Source organism: Netta rufina (assembly GCF_964035555.1).
Source record: "Netta rufina genome assembly, chromosome: 1".
NCBI classification, from domain to species: Eukaryota; Metazoa; Chordata; class Aves; order Anseriformes; family Anatidae; genus Netta; species Netta rufina.
The window spans coordinates 128,954,548-128,980,286 of record NC_140123.1 but is presented as its reverse complement, the minus strand read 5'-3'; the positions used below and the strand labels follow the sequence as shown (position 1 = coordinate 128,980,286).

Here is a 25,739-nt window from a genome sequence, read left to right as displayed (position 1 = left end):
GTGGGTTGGTTCATCAGCTAGTCAACCATTTGAAATCCCATGGATGCACTGTCAGGCGCATCATTGTTAGGTGGTGTGAACAGTAACTCTACTAATTACAATCCCATGTTTTTTCTTGTGTTTGCTACTTGTGTTCCCTATCACCTCCAGCACTCAGACATGTTTGATCTCCTGTATTAAATGCTATCTATTAATGAATTGAGATAACTACACAGAAAATCCAGCTGTTTGTGAATAACACAACTGGCCTAGTAAGTACTGACTGCATGGTACCGTGCTTAACATGTATGTAATCCAACATGGCACTGAGTTGCCAGATATGGATATTATGTCAACATGACCAGTAGGTTGTGTTTTGTCATTAACAAAATCTTCATTCATTAAGTTTTGCAGCAAACATAAATGGTCAAATTCCACTCTGAGTATTGATGTTTGGCTTTTTAAATCCTACCTACTCACTCTGCACTGTTTAGACAAGGTAGTCTTACCTCTTTGTGAACAAATTAACAGTTTTTGTGCTGTAACTTCAGTGGTGACCATATGTTTGTGATGGAAAAGTGAAATCATTCTGTTCAGTTTATCAGTTTAGGATAGGCTGTGATGAGCTTCATGTAGATATGTGAGGGAGCAAGTAGGAGAGGTCCTAATCCTCCTTTTACTAACTGCAAGTATAACCCCAGGTTCTGTTTCCAGAGGCTAGCGCTCAAGTCTATTGTGAACAGTGCTGCTGAACACTGTGGAAAAATTCAGAAATGTAGCCATGAGTGAAGTCATACATTACATTTTCCTGAATGCCACCGGGAAGGCAGGATTAAATGCCCTATGAAACAAATGGTCTTCTCTGGCCTTTTTTCTGCCTGTCCTTTGTGGAGATAAAGTCCATGGTAGAGCTCCAGCTCTACATCTAAAAAATCATGTATTTGTTTCCATCTTCATTCTACTGACATGAGTTAATTTGGCATAATATAGCTCCCCATAAACGACAGAACTGCATATGAATGAAGGGTCTCTGGGTTGTGAAATCCTTTTGTTAGTAGTTCCCTTTGGCGCTTCTAGCCCCCAATAGGAAAAGACAGAGCAATTCTACTTTATTAACCTGGCATTCTGACTACATTGATCTCATTGGCCTGTATTTAATGGTAAAAAAGGAACGATTTTAGTGATTTACAGAAAGAATTTAAAACGGGAAGGTGATATTTTGTGACTTTTGAATGAGGAGGGGAAGTGCTCTCCATTTCACTGTTCCATGAAGCAAGAGCCAAACCTATCACTGGCTTTGCAGAACCATGCTCAAGTGAAAAACAGTATAGCCAGCCTTAATTTTGTTATATTCTCTAAAACTGAGTAGCTTCAAAATAGAAAGGGAGTTGAGAGAGAGAGAGAGAGGTATAAAACTATTATGTTTTGTTTGTTGTAAGTGGGACAAATTGTTTTTATACAAAAAGAAACTAAGCTTAGTAGGGCAAAACTGAAAAAAGAGTTTTATAGCTCTTTCTCAGCGACAGAGCCTATGAAGGTGAAATAATGTCTATAATGGGCTGCTACTTATGTGGTCTTTCTGGTCTTGTGGATAGGAAGTAGGCAAATTGACAGAGCTTTTTTTTTCTTTTTTCTTTTTTTCTTTTTTTCTTTTTTTCTTTTTTTCAGAATGTCTGTGGTAACAGAATTTTTACTTGAATTTAGAACTTTTTGGCACCACTGCTTGTCATCTTCTCCTCTCTGTTTCTCTCTCAGCCGAGCCATGCATCTGACTGCTTTTCTGGTAGGCCACCCTTCAGTTTGTTTTGTGTGAGAAACATGTGGTATTTACTTGGTCTCTGTATTCAGGTTAGCCTATTTTACCTTCACTAAATCATGGTTTTGGTCAAATTGGTCTTTTTCATCATGATCATAATCTATTTCCTCAGCTGGTGTTAGGCTCTTGAAACAATCCTGTGATTTATGTATCCATAGCTCTACTTTTGTTAATGGCAAAAAAAATATTAGCAATACCGTATATTTCTTAACTCAGATAGTCTTGAACCATTTTGTTGATGTTGATCCTTTCCTTTATCCATCTTTTCTTGTGTTTATTCTCATGAGTACTGGCACATACCATGAGGACTGCATGATGATGAACTGTGTGTTTTGCTTAGGTGCGGCATGAAAACAAGTGTGTTGCTCCTGAGAGGTGCCCATGTTTTCACAACGGAAGAGAATATGCCAAGGGAGAAACAGTGACTAACGACTGCAATACCTGGTGAGCCACTGGAACTGCATTTTTCTATGGAACACTTAACATATTTCTAAAACATATATAAAATAGTTTGCTTAATGGATCTTTTTTATATTAAGTCAGGCTTTTTAGTGCAATAACAAACCTATTACACAGACCAACATCTTCCCTTTGCATGTGGCATAAAGACCAGTGAAATGTCTGGCAACCTGTACTTGGTGCTTCACAAATAGGTAGCCCATGTAGAATCATAGAATCATTCAGGTTGGAAAAGACCTCTAAGATCATCTAGTTCAACCTCTAAATTAGTACTGAAGTTCACCACTAAACCATGTTACTAAGTTCTACATCTACACGTTTCTTGAAGATTTCCAGGGACGGTGACTCAACTACTTCCCTGGGTAGCCTGTTCCAATGTGTCACAACCCTTTCAGTAAAGAAATTTCTCCTAATATCCAACTTAAACCTCCCCTGGTGTATTTATGAGGCCATTTACCCTTGTCTTATCACTTGGTGCTTGGGAGAAGAGGCTGATCCCACCTTGCTATAGCCTCCTTTAAAGTAATTGGAAAGAGTGATAAGGTCTCTCCTGAGCCTTCTTTTCTCTAGACTGAAGAACCCCATCTCCCTCAGCTGCTCATAATAACAATTGTTTTCTAGAGCCTTTACCACCTTTGTTGCCCTTCTCTGGACATGCTCCAGCACCTCAATGTCCTTCTTGTAGTGAGGGGCCCAAAACTGAACATGGTATTTGAGGTGCAGCCTCACCAGAGCCAAGCACAAATGGACAATCACTTCCCTAGTCCTGCATGCCGAACTATTTCTGATACAAGCCAGGATGTTGTTGGCCTTCTTGACCACTTGATCTGGCTCATATTCAGCCAGCTATTGATCAATACCCCCAGGTCCCTTTCCAATGGGCAACCTTCCAGGCATTCTTCCCTCAACCCATAGCACTGCATGGGATTGTTGTGTCCTAAGTGCAGGTCCCAGCACTTGGCCTTGTTGAACTTCATACAGTTGGCCTCGGCCCATCAGTCCAGCCTATCGAGATCCTTTTGTAGAGCCTTCCTGCACTCGATCAGATCAACATTCCCATCTAACTCAGTGTCATGTGCAAACTCACTGAGGGTGCATTCAATCCCCTTGTCCAGACCATTGATAAAGATATTGATGAGAACTGGCCCCAACACTAAGCCCTGAGGGACACCACTATCGACTGACCTCCAACTCAATTTAACTCTTTGCGTCTGGCCTTCTGGACAGTTTTTAACCCAAAATAGTGTACAGAATCACAGAATGGCTAAGGTTGTGTTTCATTTTGTGCCTGTTGTCTCTTGTCCTGTCACTGTGAACAACTGAAAAGAGACTGGCTCCATCATCTTGACACCCTTCCCTCAGATATTTGTACACATTGATGAGGTCTCCCCTCAGTCTTCACTTTTTAGGCTAAACAGGCTCAGTTCTCTCAGCCTGTCCTCGTACGACAGGTGTACACCCATCCAAGCCTTGAGATGCCAGCTTCTGCAGGAGAATGCCATGGAAAATGGTGTCAAAAGCCTTAACAAAGTCTGGATAGAGCACATCCACAGCCTTTCCTTTGTCCACTGAGTACATCACCTTGTCATAGAAGGAAATCAAGTTTGTCAGAGAGGACTTGTCTTTGATAAACCCATGCTGACTGGGCCTGATCAACTGATTGTCCTATAAGTGCTGCATGATGACACGCAAGACAATCTGCTCTATGAGCTTCCCTGGAACTGAGGTCAGACTGACAGGCCTGTAGTTTCCCAAATCCTCCTTCTGGCCCTTCTTGTAGATAGGTGTCACATTTGCTAGCTGAGAGTTGACTTGGACCTTCCTGATAGCCAGGACTGCTGATAAATTTTGGAAAGTAGCTTTGTGAGCACATCCACCAGCTCACTCAGTACCCTCATGTCTGTGTAGGTCCTCTGTAGGCACTGGGAGTTGCTCCTTGGTCTTGCAACACAAGAAAAAATGCAGGAGCAGTGGGAGGAAGGGAGCCTGCATATTGTTGCTAACCTCTGCTTTCCTGCTTCCCATGGAAACCTACAAATCAATCCTTTTCAGGCAGGAGCATGCATCAGCAGAAGGGCTGTGATATGCCAACTGTATGACAGGAACCCTTCAGGCAAATGCTAAAGAGGAGCCTCAGGAAAGGTATAGGTTATTTGCCTGCTGGATATCTCTTGACTTTTGCCTGCACAGCACACTCACTGTTTTGGAGAGGCGTTTTGCTCTCCATGCTCTGTACCATTGGTACAGAAACTGTGTTCTTTTTGAACTTCTTTGTGTGACTAATTGGAATTGGATCAGAGAGTCAGCACCTTGAAATTAGTGAGACTGCTCATAACTAGTTAGATTTGGATATGAGGTTTTATGGTTTTGTAAGGAAATAGTTCCCTTCCAATATATTACTTTATGAATCATGTATTACGATTAAAGCTGGGGAAAAGTATTTTTCAAGGGAGAAAGATGGAGGGGAAACTGATTTTTTTTTTTTTTTTGTAGATACCTATGCTGTAATGTGCTTATACTACAAGTGGGTAAAAGTGACTCAGTTAAAAAAATAGACACAATGATAATTTCATTCATATAGTGAGGTGTAAAGCTCCTTCATATTGTTGTGAAATTTGCAAGATTCACTATGTTCTTCACAATAACCATGCACAGTCTTTTACTTTTAATCATTCTTAAAATCTTCAGTCTTGAAATCGTTATAGCCATATTGCTTTGTTCTTGTAACTGGTCTTTTTTTTTTTTTGACAATGACATTGTAAAGGACATTTCCTCTTAAACACAGAATTTTCTTCAATATCAACATCAAGAAAATGTTGGAAAAAATGCTTTTGCTCATTGGTAAGAAAGCCTTCATCTTATTTTAGATATTTTTCTTTAGTATGAAAATAAGGTTGGAAAACAAGTTCCTTTCAAAAAGTAGCAATAGGGCTGTTTAAACTAAGAAACTGAACAGCTTCATGATAGTTCTCAGCAAATACCAAGTCAAATGTCATTTAGAAAGTGATATAGGAAATTACTATTGCTTTGAGAATTAATAAGAATTGAGAGTCTGCATTTTGGAGCTCAGATCTTCCTTTTCTTTTGTTTTTGCTTTTTGTACTGCTGTTGCAGGAGTTCTCATTCTCACTTGTTCTTAGCCAGATGTGAACACCTGCAAACGCAATATATGAGTCAGAGGTGTCAGATTTGGCATTTACATTTGACTTGACATATGGGAGACCCTAATTCATGAACAACGGAATGCCTCCAAGACTAAGCTAGTGGCAAAACTTTTGTTATGCTATGTATTGGGAATTTGTTGTAGAGCTCAGTGAATATTTTGGAATAACATTTATGAAGCCAGACACAGAATAAATTTGCTAATCTGAATTTTGCTAAACCATATACTTGATAATCTGTCTTTGCACATACACACAAAATCTTGGTCTTATTCTACATATTTTATTTAATAGAGGATGGCGTAATAGGTTTCATGTTAGTGAAACTTCATTCTTTGAAGTATCACACAATTTATTATGCTTTGAAGTATTATCAAGATTAAGCAATGATTACTCTCGGGTTAAGGCATTACTCTGGGACAACAGAGAATTCAGTGCAGTACCTGTTTTTGCTTTGGTTAGCAATTTGATCTTGGGAAAATACTTTGGGTATTTTATCCCTCAGTTTTTACATCTGTAAAGTAGGGATAAAATTCCCCTTTCCCTGCCCTTACAGAGTTTGATTAGAAAATCCCTAGGGCACTAAAGTTTTCCATCTGCATTCATATACATTTTGTAGATGAATGCTTCTCCCACCTCATGCAAGCTATTACTTATTAGATTATTAAATTATTATTATTAGATTAGATTATTAGATTGTGTTAGATGCTATTCTAAACCCCCAAATTAAGAACAAATGGGTGAATAGAATTTCCGTTGAATTTCATTGACCTTTCTTTTTATTTTGTTTGCTCAGTTTCTTGCTAGCTAACATATCAATTTATTTCACAGTTCAAAAGCATGGGGATGCCAAGTGAAAGATCCACTTTCATACTAGCAGCTTGTGTAGTAAAGCCTGTGAGTCTCCAGGATACATAGGCTTTGGTGGATATTCTGAAGTCTCTTACCTTTGTTTCTGAATTTGCCTTATTTTAACATGAAGATAATGGTATTTACCTCCTTGAGCCTTATTTGTAAGAGTACTTTGTATGATTTAGATTGTAATGTATCACAGTAACAAAAGGATGAAAGATTCTTGGCAACTCTTAGAAATTTAATAATGTTTGATGTTGAAAATGTCCAGTTTGGTATCCTCATGAAGAATAAGAGGTCTGATATTTTTTATTCAGCCTGTTATGCTGTTATAACTGCATTGAAATCAGTTCAATAAAAAAAAAAAAAAAAAAAAAAAAAAAAAGATGGAGGTAGTGGGAAGAGAGAGATACCAAAAAAAAGAATGCAGTCTGTTTCATCATGGTATCACTGCATTTGCACGATAATGATAGTGCAGTTCAACTGCTACATCAACATGGCTATTATAATACCAAGAACTTAACCCTATGCCTGATTTAGCTTCAGAATTACCCTCTCTATGAAAAGACAAAACAGTATCTTATTTTGCATGTCAGGCTATACCATCCTTTTCTTACATAATCTGTGCTTGTGAGGAAGTCTAGCAGGCATCCTGTGTAGCATTACTTGTAAGCCATGCAGGCAGGGAACAGCTAGTGCACCTCATTTCAAGATCAGGCATGCTCTTGTCACAGCTTCTGTCAAGTAAACTGATATTTAGCTTGGAGTCAAATTTGTATGTATGTAGCCAAATGTGAATTCCCCTATACAGCGGATATTCTGTTTTGACCACCACAGGAGACTTCAGGGGACACTATCACACTGTATGACATTCCTCAGAGGGTGTATGTACATGTGTACCTATGTGCAGAAGAAGAAATGTTTCTATTCATATGTATGTTCTTGTCAGACTATGAGGTAATGTCTTCAGTTGCTAGGTCAGATAAACTATGTTGAAGAATTAACTTCAAGAACAAACACCTATTAAGAGAAGGGTGGTATTATACTTAAGTATATAATCTGAACAAAAGCCACTGGACAGACTGAGTTTTACAGTTCTGGTTACTTTGTCCCAAAAATTGGTCACTAGAGAAAACAAGTCCTTTGGCATCAGCTGAATATTAAATTTGCTACTATTTTGGCTTTCAATGAGGAAAAATGGACAGTACTGCAGATAAAAACAGTGTTGCTGATATTATACTTTATATTTAAACTGTAATGGCCCTTGGAAGGCAAATTGTTTTTCTAAAAGGATGCTCTGAGCAGAACAGGACATCCAAAATAAAGTACTAGTAGTATGATGAAATAATCCAGAAGGCTCTGTTCAGACCTCTCTTTGTAATACAGATGTTCAAAAAGCACATATTCCTGTGTGTAGCTTGTAAGAAAAGGAGAAACACATTCTTTAGGCATTGAACATGTAAATTCACTATTTGGATTTTTGCACCCAGTGTTACTGCATGTTAATTTATGCTGATGAGTGAGGTTGTCATCTGGTGCATGGTGGTGTAATGAAAACTACCTGGGTAGCCCAGAGACGATCTGCTGTAGACACAACTGAGGACGGACAGCAGCAAAGAAAAATGCATAGGTTTCTCAGAGTTGCAGCTAATGGCCAGATTTAAGACATGCAGGGGAACAATGCTTCCATTTGGTCTACAGTAGGTTACTCCCTGACCTGTGCACAGGAAAAAGAAGAGAACAAGCTACAGGTCAAATCTCACTCTGGGGAATTACATGATTTACCTGTAGAAGACAACGAGTCAAATGCTGATACAACTTCCCCCGCTCAAACCAAAACCAACAAACCCAAAAATGACCAGCAAGAAATATTTACATCAAAATTTTTACTCTTTTATTTCCAGCTTAGCATATTGAGAATGTTATTTATTTATTTATTTATTTATCAAAGAATGTGTTGCTTTGATGTACTAGGCAAATGATTTCTTAGTGTCTATTTAGTTAAGATGATGCCTGGATTGATCTTAAGTAAATAAATAAACAAACAAACAAACAAATAAAACAAAACAACAACAACAAAACAGTATCTCTGCACTTGGAATAGTCACCACACACACAAAAAATCTGTTATATAAAAACAATTCCTGTATGTTGCAATTGCTCTTATCTTTTCTTATTATTTGTTAATAATATGCAGTTACCTATACGTTTCAGTGCACCTTTTGTCCAAAGCTCCATTTCTTGCAGGGGAGCCTGGTCTTTCAGAGATGAGTTAGGTTTTGACATTATTACTTCCTTTGCAAGAAAACAAAGGATGACAAAGTCATTCCATTCATAAAGATATGTATGTGTGCTTCTTTTTGTGGACAAATCATGAACACCTAACCTTATTTCAGATTTAAAGAAAGCTGATAACAAAGAAAATCAAACTGAAATATCAGCCTTTAGCATTTATAATTAAACAACTTTCAGCTAAGAATCTGCATCCTTAATATGTCTGTGCCTACTACTTACTGCAGAGTATGAATACATAATCAGTGAAAGACAAGTATAAGTAAAAGCTTTGTCAAGCAGATGGTGAAAGTTACAAGATAATAACTGTCATTGTTTGTTGTGTGTCCTTTGAAGAATCATCAGATCTTGAGCTCATGGAGGCAAAAACTTTTGCTGTTTCTCTTTGCTTGAAGCACCTTACATTCTCTTACTTCTTATATACATTGGAAAAAATGGTAATTGTCACTGATTTTTCTCTGTTGCAGTGTGTGTCGTGGTCGAAAGTGGGAATGCACCAAAAATTCTTGTGATGGCACCTGCAGTGTTATTGGTACAGCTCATTATTTGACATTTGATGGATTGAAGTACAGGTTTCCAGGAGACTGTCAGTATGTATTAGTTCAGGTAAGAGTATGTCAAATGCCTGAACTGTCTGATAGTGTATAAATTTTATTACACCAGGAGAGAAGTCCAGCATCAGAGGAAAAGTCACAGTAAAATGATCACTAAGTCATGTTCATTGCAGAGGTGAGCAGAGCTTATTAATGGCTTGACAGATATCCCAAGAAATTAGAAGACTTCGTTGTGTTATAGAGAAGTGAATTAGGTTGTGATATGTCTAGCTGGCTGTCATAAAACATGTGACAGCAGCGTGGCATAGAGAAACCTTAAATCTCAGCTCTAGCAATGGAGTTTAGATGCCTGTACGTTATTCTTTCCTTGCTTCCCAGCTGCCTATTCATCCTCTAGTGAGGATGGCTTATTGTGTCAGACTTCTCCTTCAGACTAAGTGAAAAAAGAAGTGTTCAGTGAACCTGCTTTAAATACTTCCGGAGCAGAGATTCTACTCATTCAGGTTGACAACATCACTGTCCTGTTCTATGCACCAAACTGTTTGCAGTACACTGACAATATCTATTTTGTTCATAGCAAAGAGGAGAGGTGAATAAAAACACAGTACAATAACATCAGCCTGTGATTTGTGGGAGCAGCTAGAAATTTAGAGAGTTAAATGAGAATAAGGCTCAACTACAAATGCAAATTGTTGTGTATTTATAAGTGTGTGTGCAAAAGAAGAAATTCTCTTAACATTTGGTCTAAAAGATGGATCCACTGCTAATTGATAACAATAGCTTTCTGCAATTAAAAAGCATTATTTTGCTTAGGTGAGCTACTATTTTCCCCAAAGACCCTTTTCATTCCTCCTTGCAGTTCTCCTTGGACCGGAAGGTATGATCAACCTGTCTGGATCTTTGAAATATGTTCTACCTAGCTCTGATGCTAGGAGACCTCTGCATGAAAGCCTTAGGGACAATAATAGCATGCAGTGCTGCAATACTACTTAAAATGAAAATGTGATCCTCAAATGACAGACAGAATTATACATAGGGTCTTTTTCTTAAAAGGTGTATACTTAAAAAAAAAAATCTGATAGTCACAAGTCATAACATAAATGTAATACTAGTTTTCCATGGATCTCAGAAATGTTTTACTTAAAAGAGAATCAATACAGTAAACTACGAAATTTCTCCCCAAGAAAGAGATTGATGTTGCTGTAGTTATTATTTGTGTAAACGTGGGAAAAAAAACAGGTGTCATACATTTTGCTCAAGACTGTGCAGTGAGTTTCTTACTAACACTTCTTTCTAAACTAACCTTATAGGGTTATATCTTTATTTTATCATTGGAGCTCAAGTCTCATTTTCACTGTTGTACCAGTTTGTGTATTAAGATGTGCACAGTGACTAATCTTTGAAACATCACACACTGTAATAGTGTGGATTGTCCCTGCTAAAGAATACCCTACAAAATACGCAGACAAGTATATGTGTATGTCACTGGCAGAGTGTACCTTATTCTTGAAGAGGTGGACCAATGCTAAGAACTAAATAAATCAATATGGGAATAACAGACATGCAAACATATATCTTATTGGCTATGTAGAGTATTATTTGAGGACTCGTTTTTCTCCATAGATCTGTATGGGTTTCTCAAATATCCATATTAATGACTCATTCATTTATTTTTGTCTGATAGGATTTCTGCAAGGATGACTCTGGGACATTCCGGATACTAATTTCAAATGAAGGATGTGGCTTCACTGGAGAAAAGTGCTCGAAAAGGGTTATAATTCTGTACAAAAGTGGAGAAATAGAGTTGTTTAGTGGAAATGTATGTATACTTCAGTTCTCTTTCTTTCCCTTTTTGACGAGACTATTAAAATTTCAGGATGCTTGGTAACATGAGGGATGAGTAATCTCATGTTCAGTGGTTCTTGAAAACCAAATCATAAATTGAACAGATTAGTAAGATAATAATAATTACAATTATAAAGGATTATTGTAATTAGCCATTTTTCTTCCAGAGATATAATGCCATTTTGGTATTTCTGCTTGATGTCAATAAGTTTATCTTGGATAAAAATGCCATTTAATACAAGCTCATTTGAGGAATGCCCTTTCTAAATGTGAAAGGTCTAAGAATATTTCAATCAAGATTAAACATAAGAAAGAGCTAAGTGACTGTCCTATGACTAGTAAAACTTCAGCCCTAAATTAGCAGTCTGAAGGACAAAGCACACAGAAAAAGTGCCTGTAAATTGATACTGCAGAACCAAGTATCAACTATCCTTTTCCTTCTTAAATTGTTAGATAGGAAATCCAGATTACTGGATTCCTTTTTTCCCCCCTTTCCTACCAACAAACAATGAAGAATTGACAAAGAATCACTTCTACCTCCCATGACAGGAAAGTTTCTTTCCTGTCATGTAGTGACATGGGAAAGAGTTCATCTCTTTTCCTTGGCTCTGTAACAATTAAGACTGTCTGTGTGCTCAAACATTACATACAGTGAATTACAGGGTTTCAATTGCTCAGTTTTCAGAAGCACTAGGCTCTAAACTGGCATCTGGACTAGAGATCTGCAAAAAATGTTCCCAGTGAAATGTGAAACTGTTCTACATTTGCCTTGTTTGGGTTAACAATCAAAGCTGAACCAGATTTTGCATAGTCTGCAATTTGCCTGCAAAGTGCTGCTTGCCACTGGTACTTGACAGGAACTTGTAAAGCATGACCATTATTAATAGTGTCTGTACAGTGTACCTTAACAGCAGATGATCCATGTAGGCTTTTGGTTGCTGGAGGAATGAACGCAGGACGTTTTGGTTGTACAAGCAACTCTTTGTTTCTACTGATTTAAGTCTCCTACCTGAATGAGGGTGAATACTAGTGCAGGGATCGGTCCACAAAACCAGGTGTAGTATGAGAGCTCCTTTAGGAGACATTTTTCAGAAGAGGTATGATTCTACTTGGACACCTAAATAAGGGGCAGAAAAGACAGGAGATGGAAATTAGGCAGCTGGTAAGTCCTAGTGAGAGCATCAGAGGGTGTTTGTTTTCTGAGAATGTCCTTGCAGGAGCCAGGTCTGTATCACAAGACCACAAGACAGTCTACTGAACTTTCAGTTGTCTTTCTATTGAGTGCAGGATTCTGTGTAATAGGGAAGGTTGTCTTAGAAACAGCAGCAACCAGAGAAGGGATTAAGAAAAACTTTCTGAAGACTGGCAAATGCTTATACAGGGATGACTATCTATATTCTTTTTCTATGCTAGTCCTTAGAAGCAAGCAAGAGAATTGAGTCTTTTTATTTTATTTTATTTTATTTTATTTTATTTTATTTTATTTTATTTTATTTTATTTTATTTTATTTTATTTTAATTTACTTACTTGGGGAGGGGGGCAAAATATTTCCAAATGACATTGCTTTAAGATGTTAATGTTTTGAGAGCAGTTTCTAGTTTTAAGCTAAATAGGGCTTAACTGAAGTATCTATATATTACAGTCATGCCTCATTAAAAATAAATAAATAATAATTTTTGCTCTTCTGAAACAAATATATTTGCTACTTTGCAAGGCCGAAAGTTTACAAGTTCATAGTTGGTCAAACAGCCTCCTTAAACATAGAAATTCTGTAATTTAGGTTAACCTGCCAGCTCAGCTTTGTCCTCCTTTGTTGTTGCTTTTTTTGCTGCTGTTTTTTTTTTTGTTTGTTTTGTTTTGTTTTGTTTTTTCCTGTGTTTGAAAAGATAGAGAATACTACAGAAACTTAGATGACACATGACCAAATGTGTCTAGATAGTATATCCATAGAATAAGTATGTACAGGCATAGAGGAAGGTGAAAATGCTTCCAGTTCCTAGAATAGTTTATCTTTTAGCATATTTTTCCCTACAGACATTGAAAGCCCTTTTTGGGAGATCCTTGAAGAATGTAAGCTGTTTTCTCTGGGGATAAAGGCTTTTGATCACACTGCAGAGCTGAAGAGAATTGAATTACATTGCAGCATTTTTATTGAATTAAGCAAGAATGAGTAGTGGGATAAGGAGGTATTTTTCCCTCAAACTAGGGAGCAGATGAATAGTTTCTCCCATCCCTTTATCACTGTTTATACTGACTAAAGGTTTTGTCTACCTCTTTCACAAGCCAACAGTTAGCAGTTAATGCATTAGTAGTGTTTAAAGTAACAGCCATTCCAGAACTTTCTCCTGAAACGTGGTTAATAATCCTATTAAGGTTCCCATTGAAAGGGGATTACAATGTGAAAGAAAATATTTTAAATGAATTTCTCAAGTTCTCAGTAGCTGGAGGCTGTGAATTGGCAGTCAGATGGAAAGAGAGAGGAGAGGCACACAGGGGAAGTGAAAGTGATGGAAAAATACAAAAGAAAATAAATGACCAAAATGATCCTCTTAGGATTTTTCCTATTGCTGTAGGTGGTTGGGAAAAAAAAAAAAATCACAAAAAAACTTCCTGACTTCAGATTCAGGCTTTGGCCCTTCAGAGACCACCCATGCACATGTTTCTCTCAGTTCACATTACACTTTTACCAAGCAAGCCTTTTTGCCACTATCTGCCTCAGGGACACAGAATTGTTAGTTTCCTTTTAATAAATAAATGAAAAAATATATAATTATTCAGCGAGCTATTACTGAGTATTTACTGGTACACCCAGTACTCTTATCAACCCTGCTTCAGTTTATCAGTCTTGTTTTTTGTGTGTCAGTGTTTATGGTGAATGTATGTTTTATTTCAGGAGTGCATAAGACATTACCTTATTCAATGTTGTAGAAATGTGATGAGGTTGAAATACTGTACTTTTTGTACTTTTTTTTTTTTTTTTTTTGTGTACTGAAATACTGTACTATTTGCTATTCAGCAGTGCTGCTTTTAAGACAATAGTTTATCCACTGCAGCTTTTCAGAGTAGAGACAGGTCTGTAATCAGTCCTGTACCTATACTTTGTTTGCAGTTTTTCAGGCACTCAGGATCATCCGTTTGATGTCTAGGATCTGTCTGTTCTCTGGTGAACAGCATGTCTGAAAATAGCCACTAATCTATGAGTGCATGTCCCACTGGGAAAGTGGCGCACATGTAAAAGGAATTAGAGAGACTTGATAACAGAGTGTTTTTCTTGTTCAGGTGAACATCAAGGTACCTCCTAAGGACAGTAATGATTTAGAAGTCATGAAATCTGGCCGCTATTATGTCATTTTACTGGGCAACAGCATCAGTGTGACCTGGGATCTTGCCATGGGAGTCTCAGTTATCTTAAAAGCCAATTTCAAAGTAAGTGTTTTTCGCTTTAATTCTTACTCTCACTAAAGAATGCACTTTAGTGAGTCTCTCCATGAAGGATAGTATTTTATTTTATTTTATTTTATTTTATTTTATTTTATTTTATTTTATTTTATTTTATTTTATTTTATTTTATTTTATTTTATTTTATTTTATTTTATTTTATGCAGACATGCAGATAGATTTCCATGGAGTGCTTACTTGAAAATGAAGGGATTTTTTTTAATATGTAAGGATCGCTTACTTTCGTCTATGGTTCAACTGTAATGGCAAAATTCCGGGTCTTTGGAGATGAGCTATGATAGAAAAGAGGAATGCTATGGTGCCTTAGAATAACATTGCTTTGAGGGACTGAGGTAATTTCTTCCATGTACAATAGGAACATAAGGAGCCAGATTTATAGACATGATGGTCATCTTGAGGAATGAGATGGTATTAAAAGGTAATTTCCTGGAGCCACTCCAAATAGAGCCAACAGGTGCCACTAGTTAGAGTTGTCTTCTTGCATTCTGGAGACCCTGGAAACAGACTGGTCCTACTTTCAGCTAAGCAGAATGGGAGTAAGAGCTAAACATTCTCTGTGACAGACTATGTGTATTTTAGTGAACTTGGCAGGGCCAGGAACAATTCAGTTTTTAAGCCTTGTGCCATTATAGTAGTAGGCTAAAAAGACTTCTTAACAAAGTTCTGAGACAGCCTACAGATGTATGATTTATGTATTTTGTGTTCTTTCCCTGCAAGGATCAAGTGTGTGGTCTGTGTGGAAATTTCGATGGAATCCAAAACAATGATTTGACCAGCAGCAATGAACATGTTGAAGTAGATCCAGTTGACTTTGGGAACTCTTGGAAAGTTAATACATACTGTGCTGATGTCAAAAAGGTGATTATGAATAAACAGTGAAAACTAATTAATACTGGTTACAGTATCACTTTTGTGTGGGTAAAGAGCTTTGAAAAGATAAAAATAAATAGAAATGAACTCCTTCTCCTATATTTTTGCCAAATAATTTTCTTTCTTGAAGTCTGATAAAAGATCAATTTAATGCCTCTGGGCAGCCAAATGTTAAAACAGCCAATCTGTGTAGTAGAGGCTATTCATAGAGTTTGCCAACCCAGATGCTAGAAATCCAGGTATAACTGGAAATCTCATTTTAGAGCTTAATCTAAAAAAACAGCTGTAATTTTCAGACAGGAGGAGTTCAGATAAAGATTTCATATTTCTCCATCGAAACTCTGTATCCCAAGTCCCCAGGTCTTAGTCCATTCATTTTTGAACAGCTCAATGCACAGATTGATTTATTTCTTTATGGTTCTTAATGTTTTCAGATAGCAGTCAGTTATTACATTCAGATTAGAGAGGAATGAGCAGAAAAGGCAAGATACAGGAGTGAGCGTAAGACCTTATTGCCATGTTATCACAGCTTTTGAATTCTGAGTGTTACCTAAGTCCTCATTCTGGAGATAAGGTGATTTCACAGGGCACTAGTTATGCAAAACATAACTAGTGTACTTCCTCTTTTGCAAATATATATACGTCTTTAATCTTTCCTTAAAATGTTTATGTTGTCATAAAAATATTTATTTTTGATCACATTAAATCTTTTGTGTTACTTAGCCACAGAATTATCTTCCTGAATGCCTGTTTGTTTGTTTATTTATTTATTTATGTATTCATTTTCAATATGACTGGACTGGAGCACAGGAGAAGTTGTAATAATGGGGACTGAGACTTCTGGGTAAGACTGAGAGGGAGCAGCTCCACATTTCAGTTCATCTGGCACAAGATACAGCCTACAGGATATCTCTGTGATAAATACCATGTCGATACTTGTGCTCCTTGTTCTTAGCTAAATTAAAATGAAGAGGGGGAGACTAGTGAGGCTTTTTTATTCAGCAGTGGCCTTGACTATTATCTGCTGAAGACTGACTTTATCTGTGAAGCTCACAGGCCTTCTGGAGAGCTCTGAACAATTGTTTTTTGGGATGCATGTTTGGTACAGTGAGATTAACATTATGAAAATTTTTGTGTTAAAACTGCAGTATACAAACCTGCAGACAATGAGGGAGATGACCTGCCCTACTTTGTGTTCTTCTGCTGCAGAATTTGTTCTTGCCATGTAGCACACTGAAACTTTATTCAAAGAAATAATTTACTTTGTCAGGAAAGGTTGGTTGGACTAGATCTTATGATGTCATTTCCAACCTAAATGATTCTATGATTCTATGAAAAATGTCTAGTGCTAGTGAGTCTCTTACTTCAGTTTGAAGAGTCCCTAAGATCCTGAAGTCAAGACTGATGCAGTGTGTGATTGTCTCTTACAATATTAAGCACAACCAGGAACAAGCCTTGGTGTTTCCATTGTGTAATGGCAACGTATTGAAGCAGGTGATGGTAGAAACATCATGCAGCATTTTGTCTGGGAGTCTCTTTGAAGAATGCAAAAAGCTTGTAAGTATTGTTTCTTGTGTTTCATTTCCTTCAATTCTTCATGAGCTGTGCTGTCAGTGATTATAGCTGAGCAGAAAGTACAGTTGTGCTGACAGCATACAGGACATGAAGGGGACTGACTAATTGGCGTTCTCATCTGTGACCCTGTCCTGTAGCTGACGCTTTGTGGGAAAATGCAGGAATCCCCCTAGTGGAAAGCTATAGAAAAACTTCTGCTTGAGGGAAGTTTTACTCTAAACCCCAGACTGACACATGAAGTCAAGCACAGGGGTTGAGTTTTTGTTTTTGTTTTGGAGGAGGGGGGAAGGAGGCAGGGCAGGGTGAGGGAAAAAAAACCCTGAGCTAATATAATGCCATTCATACCGCAGTCTACCCCAAATGCACAAGAGGATTTGGTAACAGGGCCCCAAATGTATAAAGTTGCTACATATCTGGAGTATTAGGGGACAATAAATTGCAATGTCTATAATAACTTTGAGAATGTGGCCTGATTTGAGTTCTTGCTGGTGTCAGCAGAAGGATTTCCACTGTTTTTTGTGGCATCTCAACTCTTGGCAAATGGAACAGGCAAACCACCTGAAGATTAAATATGTATAGAATAAGGGGATGAAGGGAATCAGTGAGTGTACTGTACCCTGAATTTATCCTTTTTTCAGGTGAATCCTGAACCCTACATAGATATTTGTATGTATGACACTTGTGCTTGTGAATCTACCGGGGATTGTGCTTGCTTCTGTGATGCTATAGCAGCCTATGCACATATCTGTGCACAAAAAGGTGTTATTGTTCACTGGAGATCAGCAGATCTGTGCCGTAAGTACAGGGTAGATGGAGAGGAATTGGGAATGATTTTGTCTGGGAAATAAGTTGAAAAGGTTCAAGATCTTAATCAATAAACCATTGGCTCAGCTAGACTGTTCTTATCCAGCTCTGCTCCTGCTGATGTCCAGAGAAGTTCTCTTTAATTAAACTGGGCTAGAAGCTCATAGTGACATCGTCCTTCCAAATCCAGGGAAATATTCTTTTCTGAACTTTTTTTTAAATTATTATTTATTTTTTTTATTAGTGTCAATTCTTTGCAATTGTTTTTATCAAAAACAAATCTCTCTCATCTAGAGCAAGTATTTCATTATATATAAAAAAAGAAGTTTGAAGACGTGGCCTGCCATGGACGTAGTAGAGAAAAAAGAAAAGTTATTTTAAGATGTACATTTTTCTTTTGCTATGCATACATGGCCCACCTTGTACTCAGTTTGTTGTCTTTGTTTTGAGAGGCATAGTGACTATAGTCTGGTTTGATCTTCTGCCTACATTTTTTTCACTATATAGCACAAAGCTGTGAGCACCTGAATAAACAAGAATTAGATTATCAATGTGAATGGCGATATAATAGCTGTGGACCCGCTTGTCTTATAACATGCCAGCACCCACAGCCTTTGAAGTGCCCTCTACAGTGTGTAGAAGGATGCCATGTGCACTGTCCTGCAGGTAAGTCCATCTTTTGATTTTGTCATTTATTTACCTTTTTCTGCTCTGCTCCTGTTACTTTTTGGTATTGTTCAGTTATTATTTTTTTTTTTCCTCCACACTGAATGTTGCTGTTGCATGACAAGAAATATTACAGTCCAAATATTCACAGATTGCTAAGGCTGGAAATTGCATAAGATTTAGAAACTGCAGTTAACTCATCAAGTCTTACTGATGCATTTTCAGTGTGTTTTCTTAACTGTGCAAGTTGGAAGGTGGTTAGGTATCCTGATTTGAGTTTGTGAGATGAGCACAGTGTGTAGAGGATACTAAAAAATGGTGCCTTGAAGAGGAGATTAGAATGCTGCCAGCAAGAATGAGAGAATGAGAACAGGGTAATAAGAAAGGGAGATAGGAGCAGAGTCAGGGGCTGTTGACTTTGTAGGGTATGAATTTGTGCTGAACACTCAAAAAAAGCTCTTCTTTAGAGAGCTTTTTTTCCCAACCCTACTGTGGTGTGGGAAACCCATTGACCTGAACTGACCTTCTCACTGCCTTCAGGTCTCTAGTGCCCTTGAGACTGCCAAGCAGCTATCCTCCTCTGAGCATGAGCTTTTGGCCTAAATGTTCCCATCAACTCTCTTAGAAAAAATACCTGGGGGAGAGGAAAAGATGGACAGAAAGAGAAAGTGTGAAAGACAAGCAAGATCCAAATGGAGAGTGACAACTGAGATGAATAAACAGCTTGTAAGGTCAGAATGAGAAGACATGAAGGCAAAGAAAGTAGGTATTTTAAGACCAGAAATAGTTAGTCTGGGCTTTGGTATCTCTCTTTTACACATTTACAGAACAGTGAGGGGAGAGCCTTCTTGGATATAAATTTATGTAAGTATTAAATATAATATTTGAGCTTTCAGTACTAGGTGTTTAAATTGTACTCCAGTATGATCAGAGCTAGGAGGCAGGCAATATGGGGCAAAATCAATAATATACAGATAAAAAGGAAACAGCTATTTTCTCCTTGTATCTTTATTACTTCATTCTGAAGATACGTTCACCTTCTGCATGGTCCTGGTTGTTGTAGGTTATACATTAAGTACATGTATTTACAGTATCTCACTAAAAGTGGTTATGAAGAAATGACATATTTGTCTGTGTCAAACTTGGAGTGACCTTAACATAAGCAGAGTATTTAGAACTCTTAAACCCAATTCACAAACCTTGTTTTATTTTTATATATATATTTTTTATATATTTATATTTATTTATTTTTATTTTTTATTTTTATTTTTATTTAAGCAGGTTAAATGCAATAATTATGTTTGCAATTAATTTATATTGGCATTTTTATACTACCGTGCTATTTCAAAACAGGGAAAATACTCGATGAACTCTCTCTGGATTGTGTCACTCCAGAAGACTGTCCTGTGTGTACAGTTGGAGATGTCAAGATTCCACATGGAAGGAGAATAGTTTTGAACAGAGAAGATCCACAGCACTGTAAATCTTGGTATGACAGAAAGATTTATGCAGTGAAATAGCATGTCCATTGGGTAGGATGATGGGAGAGAGATGGAGTGAATCCCCATGAATAAGTTAAGACTTAGCTGTAAGTATACTACTGAAGATGAGGCTTGGAAACCCTCTTTTATGTCAATGCCCCTTATATAATCTGAAGCTGAGGTTCTTTGTTAATAGTTGGGATTATTGGATGTCATTTGAATTTAAGCAAGTGAAATCCAAATATTCCTTTCAAAAATGCCTCTTCCCATGTGTAGAAGGCCCCATTAACTTCAGTCATTCCTCTTCTTTCTGTGAAAGGTGTGATCCAACATCAGTAAAGGTATCAAAACTCCTTCCTCTTGCTGGTACTAAAAAAATCCTATATATAGTGCAAAATCTGAATGCGCACTCAGTCTAGAATTTTCTGAGATTATGAGCAGTTGAAAGTTTGTAGTATAAAAGGAAAAATAATCTCCCCAAGATTTTAAGATGATATCCTGTGTCTTGATCCTGCATGAATGCTTTTCCAACTATGATGAAATTAATAGAAGGATGCACCATAATGTGGGATTAGGGTCTTCCGTTGCAAAGTGGCAGAGATGGATTTTCATTCTGTATACTGCCCAGTGGCATATAAGGTTTGTATTACCTGTAAGCTTGGCATTCTCCAGAGGTCTAGTCCCTCATTCTCCAGAGGTCTAGTCCCTTGATGGATACTTTCACTAGTCACTCATAATGCTGTCAATACAAAAGAGTTTTCCATCATGTAATTTGACCATATTTAATAGAGACCTAGTTGTAAAACTGCAGTAGCTATTAGCCTAGACTAACACAGAATCACAGAATCACAGAATCTCTAGGTTGGAAGAGACCTCAAGATCATCGAGTCCAACCTCTGACCTAACACCAACAGTCCCCACTAAACCATATCCCTAAGCTCTACATCTAAACGTCTTTTAAAGACTTCCAGGGATGGTGACTCCACCACTTCCCTGGGCAGCCTGTTCCAATGCCTCACAACCCTTTCAGTAAAGAAGTTCTTCCTAACATCTAACCTAAAACTCCCCTGGCTCAACTTAAGCCCATTCCCCCTCGTCCTGTCACCAGGCACGTGGGAAAACAGACCAACCCCCACCTCGCTACAGCCTCCCTTGAGGTACCTATAGAGAGCGATAAGGTCACCCCTGAGCCTCCTCTTCTCCAGGCTGAACAAGCCCAGCTCCCTCAGCTGCTCCTCGTAGGACTTGTTCTCTAGGCCCCTCACCAGCTTTGTCGCCCTTCTCTGCACCCGCTCAAGCACCTCGATGTCCTTCTTGTAGCGAGGGGCCCAAAACTCAACACAGTACTTGAGGTGCGGCCTCACCAGAGCTGAGTACAGGGGGACGATCACTTCCCTAGCCCTGCTGGTCACACTGTTCCTGATACAAGCCAGGATGCCGTTGGCCTTCTTGGCCACCTGAGCACACTGCTGGCTCATATTCAGCCGACTATCCACCATCACTCCCAGGTCCTTCTCTGTCTGGCAGCTCTCCAACCATTCCTCTCCCAGCCTGTAGCTCTGCTTGGGGTTATTGCACCCCAGGTGCAGGACCCGGCACTTGGCCTTGTTGAACTTCATGCAGTTGACCTCAGCCCATCGGTGCAGCCTATCCAGATCCTCCTGCAGAGCTTTCCTACCCTCGAGCAGATCGACACACGCACCTAACTTGGTGTCATCTGCGAACTTACCGAGGGTGCACTCAATGCCCAGATCATCGTCCAGATCATCGATGAAGATATTAAAGAGGACCGGCCCCAGCACCGAGCCCTGGGGGAAAAGGGAACACCTTCGCTCCAAACACTTTGAATCACACAGAAACTCTGAATGGGTATGAACTTTGAATTCCTGGTGTCTTGCTGGAGCTAGCATACATCTGTGTAATAAACTCAGGGCATTAGACTATTAGACTGATCAACTTACATATGTATATATATTATGTATTTTATAAAATATATTTATATATATAACTATATATGAAAAGCCTTGAATTGCATCAAAAGGTCAAGAAAGAGTCTTCAAACGTGAACCTCTGTTCCCTAATTTTTGTAATACTTAATAATAATTTATCTTAAATGTTGATACATTGGCCACCGGTCACAAAGATTTCAGAACATTACGAAAACTTACCTCACTAGGGAAACATCCTTTTGCATAGCTGTCACCTAATTTAGATGCCTACACCATCTGTACAAACAATAGAAAATATTGCACAAAAATGAATTTTATAGCAAATATCCAAAGAAAATTGGAAACTAGAAGAGTCTTGTTCATATTAGGATTAAAATAATAAATCTTCCATTGCTGTGCATTAATGCCAAAAGTATCTGTGCATTCTTCAATTAAAAAGACACTAAAATAAACTCAGAAAGAAAATAGCCCTGGGAGAATTTAAACTAAGATGTCACATGTAAAGTGACTTATTTTCCTGGAAAATGGTACCTTCTAGTATTGACTTGCTTATTTTGTACATCCATGGTTTTCTCTGGCAGTAAAAATGAGCACTTTTTGGTCCTCGCTCCTTCGTAGATGTTCCCTATACTGTTTCTTTGGCTGTCCAGTAGTACAAGGAAAGTGTATTGACTGCATCTGTACTACCCTGTCCATGAGTACAGTGATGATCTTTGCTCAGATAACTAAAGTAAGAGAATGATACAACCAAGAGTTAGCAGGGAAGAAGTGTTAAAGCCTTGCTAAAGATAGAAATAAAGGAATTATAAATAAGTTCCTAAAAGGTGAAGAGTGACAGAGGTGAAAAATCTCATGGTATTAAGGAAGTATGAACAGTGGAAAAGGCAGAGATGGGGGGAGAAGGTAGAGGGGGAGAGGAAACTAGGAACTGAGATGGAAAGAGGAAGAGAAAATGTACTAACAGAGGTGAGTAGAAATGGCGAGGGAAGAAAAATAGAAAGAAAAAGAGAAAACAGCTGTAAGTAAAATACATAATTCTTTTTGTGTGTAGGGACACAAAAACAGGACATAGTAAGTAAGAGGAACATAAAAGAGACATTAAAAGAAAAACACAAACAAAAAAAAAGAGGAAAGATAACAAAAGAGACATTTAAAAACAAACAAACAAAACAATAAAAAACAAACCCATATAGGATGATATGTGCCAAAGCTGCATTCAAAGCAAAATTAAATTAGGGAAAATAAAAGGAAACTAGTGCACTTTAGAGATAGGAAAAAAAAGGATGCTTATTGTTTTTAGTAAGGTTAAAACCTAGGTAAACAATGCCTTCTTACAGAGTTTGCTAGGTCCTATCGGAGTCAAAATTCTCTTGCCTACTCTAGGATTTTACTTTGTATTACCTACCTCCAATTTGCCTCACGGTTTTTCTTCCTTGTGAAGCAAACCATGTCTGCCAGTTAAGTCCACCAGTGGCCTGTAGGTAGCCATATTGCTCAAGCTCAGTGGGTTTCTAGACAATTCCTAGACACAGATTTTAAATAATCTACCAAAAGCTGTAATAAGATGAGTATCCTCTGACAAACATACCATATGTTTTCATATGCTTCCTGCATCTAAACAGACATGCACAAACAATTCCTTCTCTGAGTGAGTGCTAAAATTTTGTACAATTCCTTATAGAGAAATGGAAGGCGTCCCTCCCCCTCCCCCATCACTATTTTTTTTCCTTTTCTGAGATACATAGCCAGTGGATTTCCTTTTGTTAGATGTGGGTAATGTGTTATTATAAGCATTGATTTATTTACTGTTAAACTTCGTGATTTTTGTAGTCTGTGTCAAGGGAAGAACTTATCCTGTGTATCCTGTGAACCAGTGGAAGAAATCCTAACGCCAACAACACCTGCTCCAGAGGAGGACATTGAACTACCACCCAGTGAATACTCATGCAGCAAGATGATGGACTTGGCCTTTCTAGTGGATGGCTCCAATAAACTGTTAGAAGAGGACTTTGAACAACTGAAGACTTTCATAACTGGCATGATGAAGAAACTCCACATCTCCCAAAAGAAAATCCGAGTATCAGTTCTGGTATATTATAGGGTTGGCACCACAATCTATCTTGGCCTTAAAGATGTCAAAAAACAGTCCCAGATGAGAAAAATTGTCCAAAACATAAAATATACAGGTGATGAAGTAGCGTCTGCTGCAGAAGCCCTTAAATATATTGTGTTTCACGTGTTTGGAAAAGCAGAAAGGACCAATGCTGCCAAAATTGCTGTACTATTTATAGCAAGCAAGTCTCCAGGAAAAGTCCGCACCATTATCCCAGCTTTGAAGAATAAAAAAATCACTGTAATACCTGTGGGGATTGGACCATATGTTAATGAGGAACAAATCAGGTTCATTGAAAAGCAGTTACATAGTAGATCCTTCTTAATGAACAATGTGTTGGAGCTAACAGATAACAGAGATCTCCTTATTGATTATCTATGTGATCTTGGACCTGAAGAAAATCCTCTGTTAGAAGCTATGTCCACTCCAACAATGTCTAACATCAGATATCCCCCTTGGATGCTCACAGCACCGCCACCCCTTTCAGAAAAGCCCACCCCAAAAAGTCTGGACATTGCTTTTGTTGTTGAAGGATCGGACAATGTAGGGGAGGAAAATTTCAATATCATCAAGAAGTTCCTTGAGAGGGTGATCACAGGAATGAACATAGGGAAAGAAAATATTCATGTTACTGTCATGCAATATTCAGACACTGTCACTCTGGAGTATTCCTTTAGGGAAATACAGTCAAAGGAAAGTATTATTGAGAAAGTGAGAAGCATACCCTACCAAGGAGGGAAGGCTACCAACACTGGGCATGCCCTTGATTATATTTCCAAACACACATTTACAACAGTAAATGGGGGCAGGCAGGATGTACCTCACTTGGTATATATGGTGTCAGCCAATCCTTCCACTGATGTTATCACACGACATCCCAGAAGTATAAATGTTATTCCCATAGGCATAACACCCAATGCAAATGTCCAAGAGCTCAGAAAGATTAGTCAGCCTAATAGTCCAATAATCTTGCATAGTTATAGCACACTTATTGAAGAAGCACCTGAATTAGTGCTGCAGTCATGCTGCTCTCATAAACGTTGGACAGAAATTCCAGGTGAAGTTGGAGGTCTTTTTTTGTGTAATTTTCTGTTCCCTCTCTCCTATCTTCTTTGTTCCCACTCCATGTCTATGAACATTCTCGTCTCTCATTTAGTATTTTGTCCAAATGCCAAGGAAGGACCATTTATCCTTCAGTCAGAGTGAGAGGATGCTGCCCCAGTTCATTAGTACAGTTCACGGACTTGCAGTCAGTCCTCTATAGGCTTAGAAGACTTAAGCTGTATTTTTCAGTAATATACAGTAGCTTTCAGATAGTATAAAGAGTGACAGAAGTAAGTATTCTCATCTGCTTGCCTCAAGAAAGTAAGCAAGTTCCTTTTATCTGAGGTAAATTGTTCATTTTGTGTTTGGCTTATTTTTACTTTTAGTCCCCTAAGAGTAAAATAACATTAGCAGAAAAGCAAGAATTGAAATATAAATCTCAAGGCCTTCATTAAGCAGGCATTGCTTACTGTTTCAAATGGTTGCTATCCTGCTTTGTTTACCCAAAATGCAGGTATCTGCCATTTCTGCTTCTACTGATAGATTAGTAGATGACATTTTGGTTATCATTTGATTACTAATAAAACCCCACAAACACCTACAAACACATTTTATCTATTTATTTATTTATTTATCTATTTATTTATGTATTTATTCCTTCCTTTCCCCCCCCAGAGTTGTGCAACAAACCAATGGATATCATGTTTCTTCTGGATGGAAGTTCCAATATTGGAGCATCAGAATTTGAGGAAATGAAAAACTTTGTACAGGCATTTATTGAAAGTGCTGATATCAGTATGTATCTGTTTTAACTCATAC

General features: G+C 37.9%; 1 protein-coding gene across 1 annotated transcript in view; it reads left to right on the top strand.

Moving 5' to 3' along the window:
- Positions 1–25,739, top strand: part of VWF (von Willebrand factor) — a 145,656-nt gene that overhangs the window by 55,378 nt on the left and 64,539 nt on the right. The window contains exons 19-29 of the mRNA XM_084304359.1: positions 2,136–2,239; positions 9,027–9,165; positions 10,798–10,932; positions 14,239–14,385; positions 15,136–15,276; positions 16,726–16,845; positions 17,502–17,658; positions 18,175–18,333; positions 19,687–19,822; positions 23,594–24,933; positions 25,596–25,715. Coding sequence (XP_084160485.1) covers positions 2,136–2,239; positions 9,027–9,165; positions 10,798–10,932; positions 14,239–14,385; positions 15,136–15,276; positions 16,726–16,845; positions 17,502–17,658; positions 18,175–18,333; positions 19,687–19,822; positions 23,594–24,933; positions 25,596–25,715 — 2,698 coding nt within the window. The remainder of the gene's footprint in view (positions 1–2,135; positions 2,240–9,026; positions 9,166–10,797; positions 10,933–14,238; positions 14,386–15,135; positions 15,277–16,725; positions 16,846–17,501; positions 17,659–18,174; positions 18,334–19,686; positions 19,823–23,593; positions 24,934–25,595; positions 25,716–25,739) is intronic.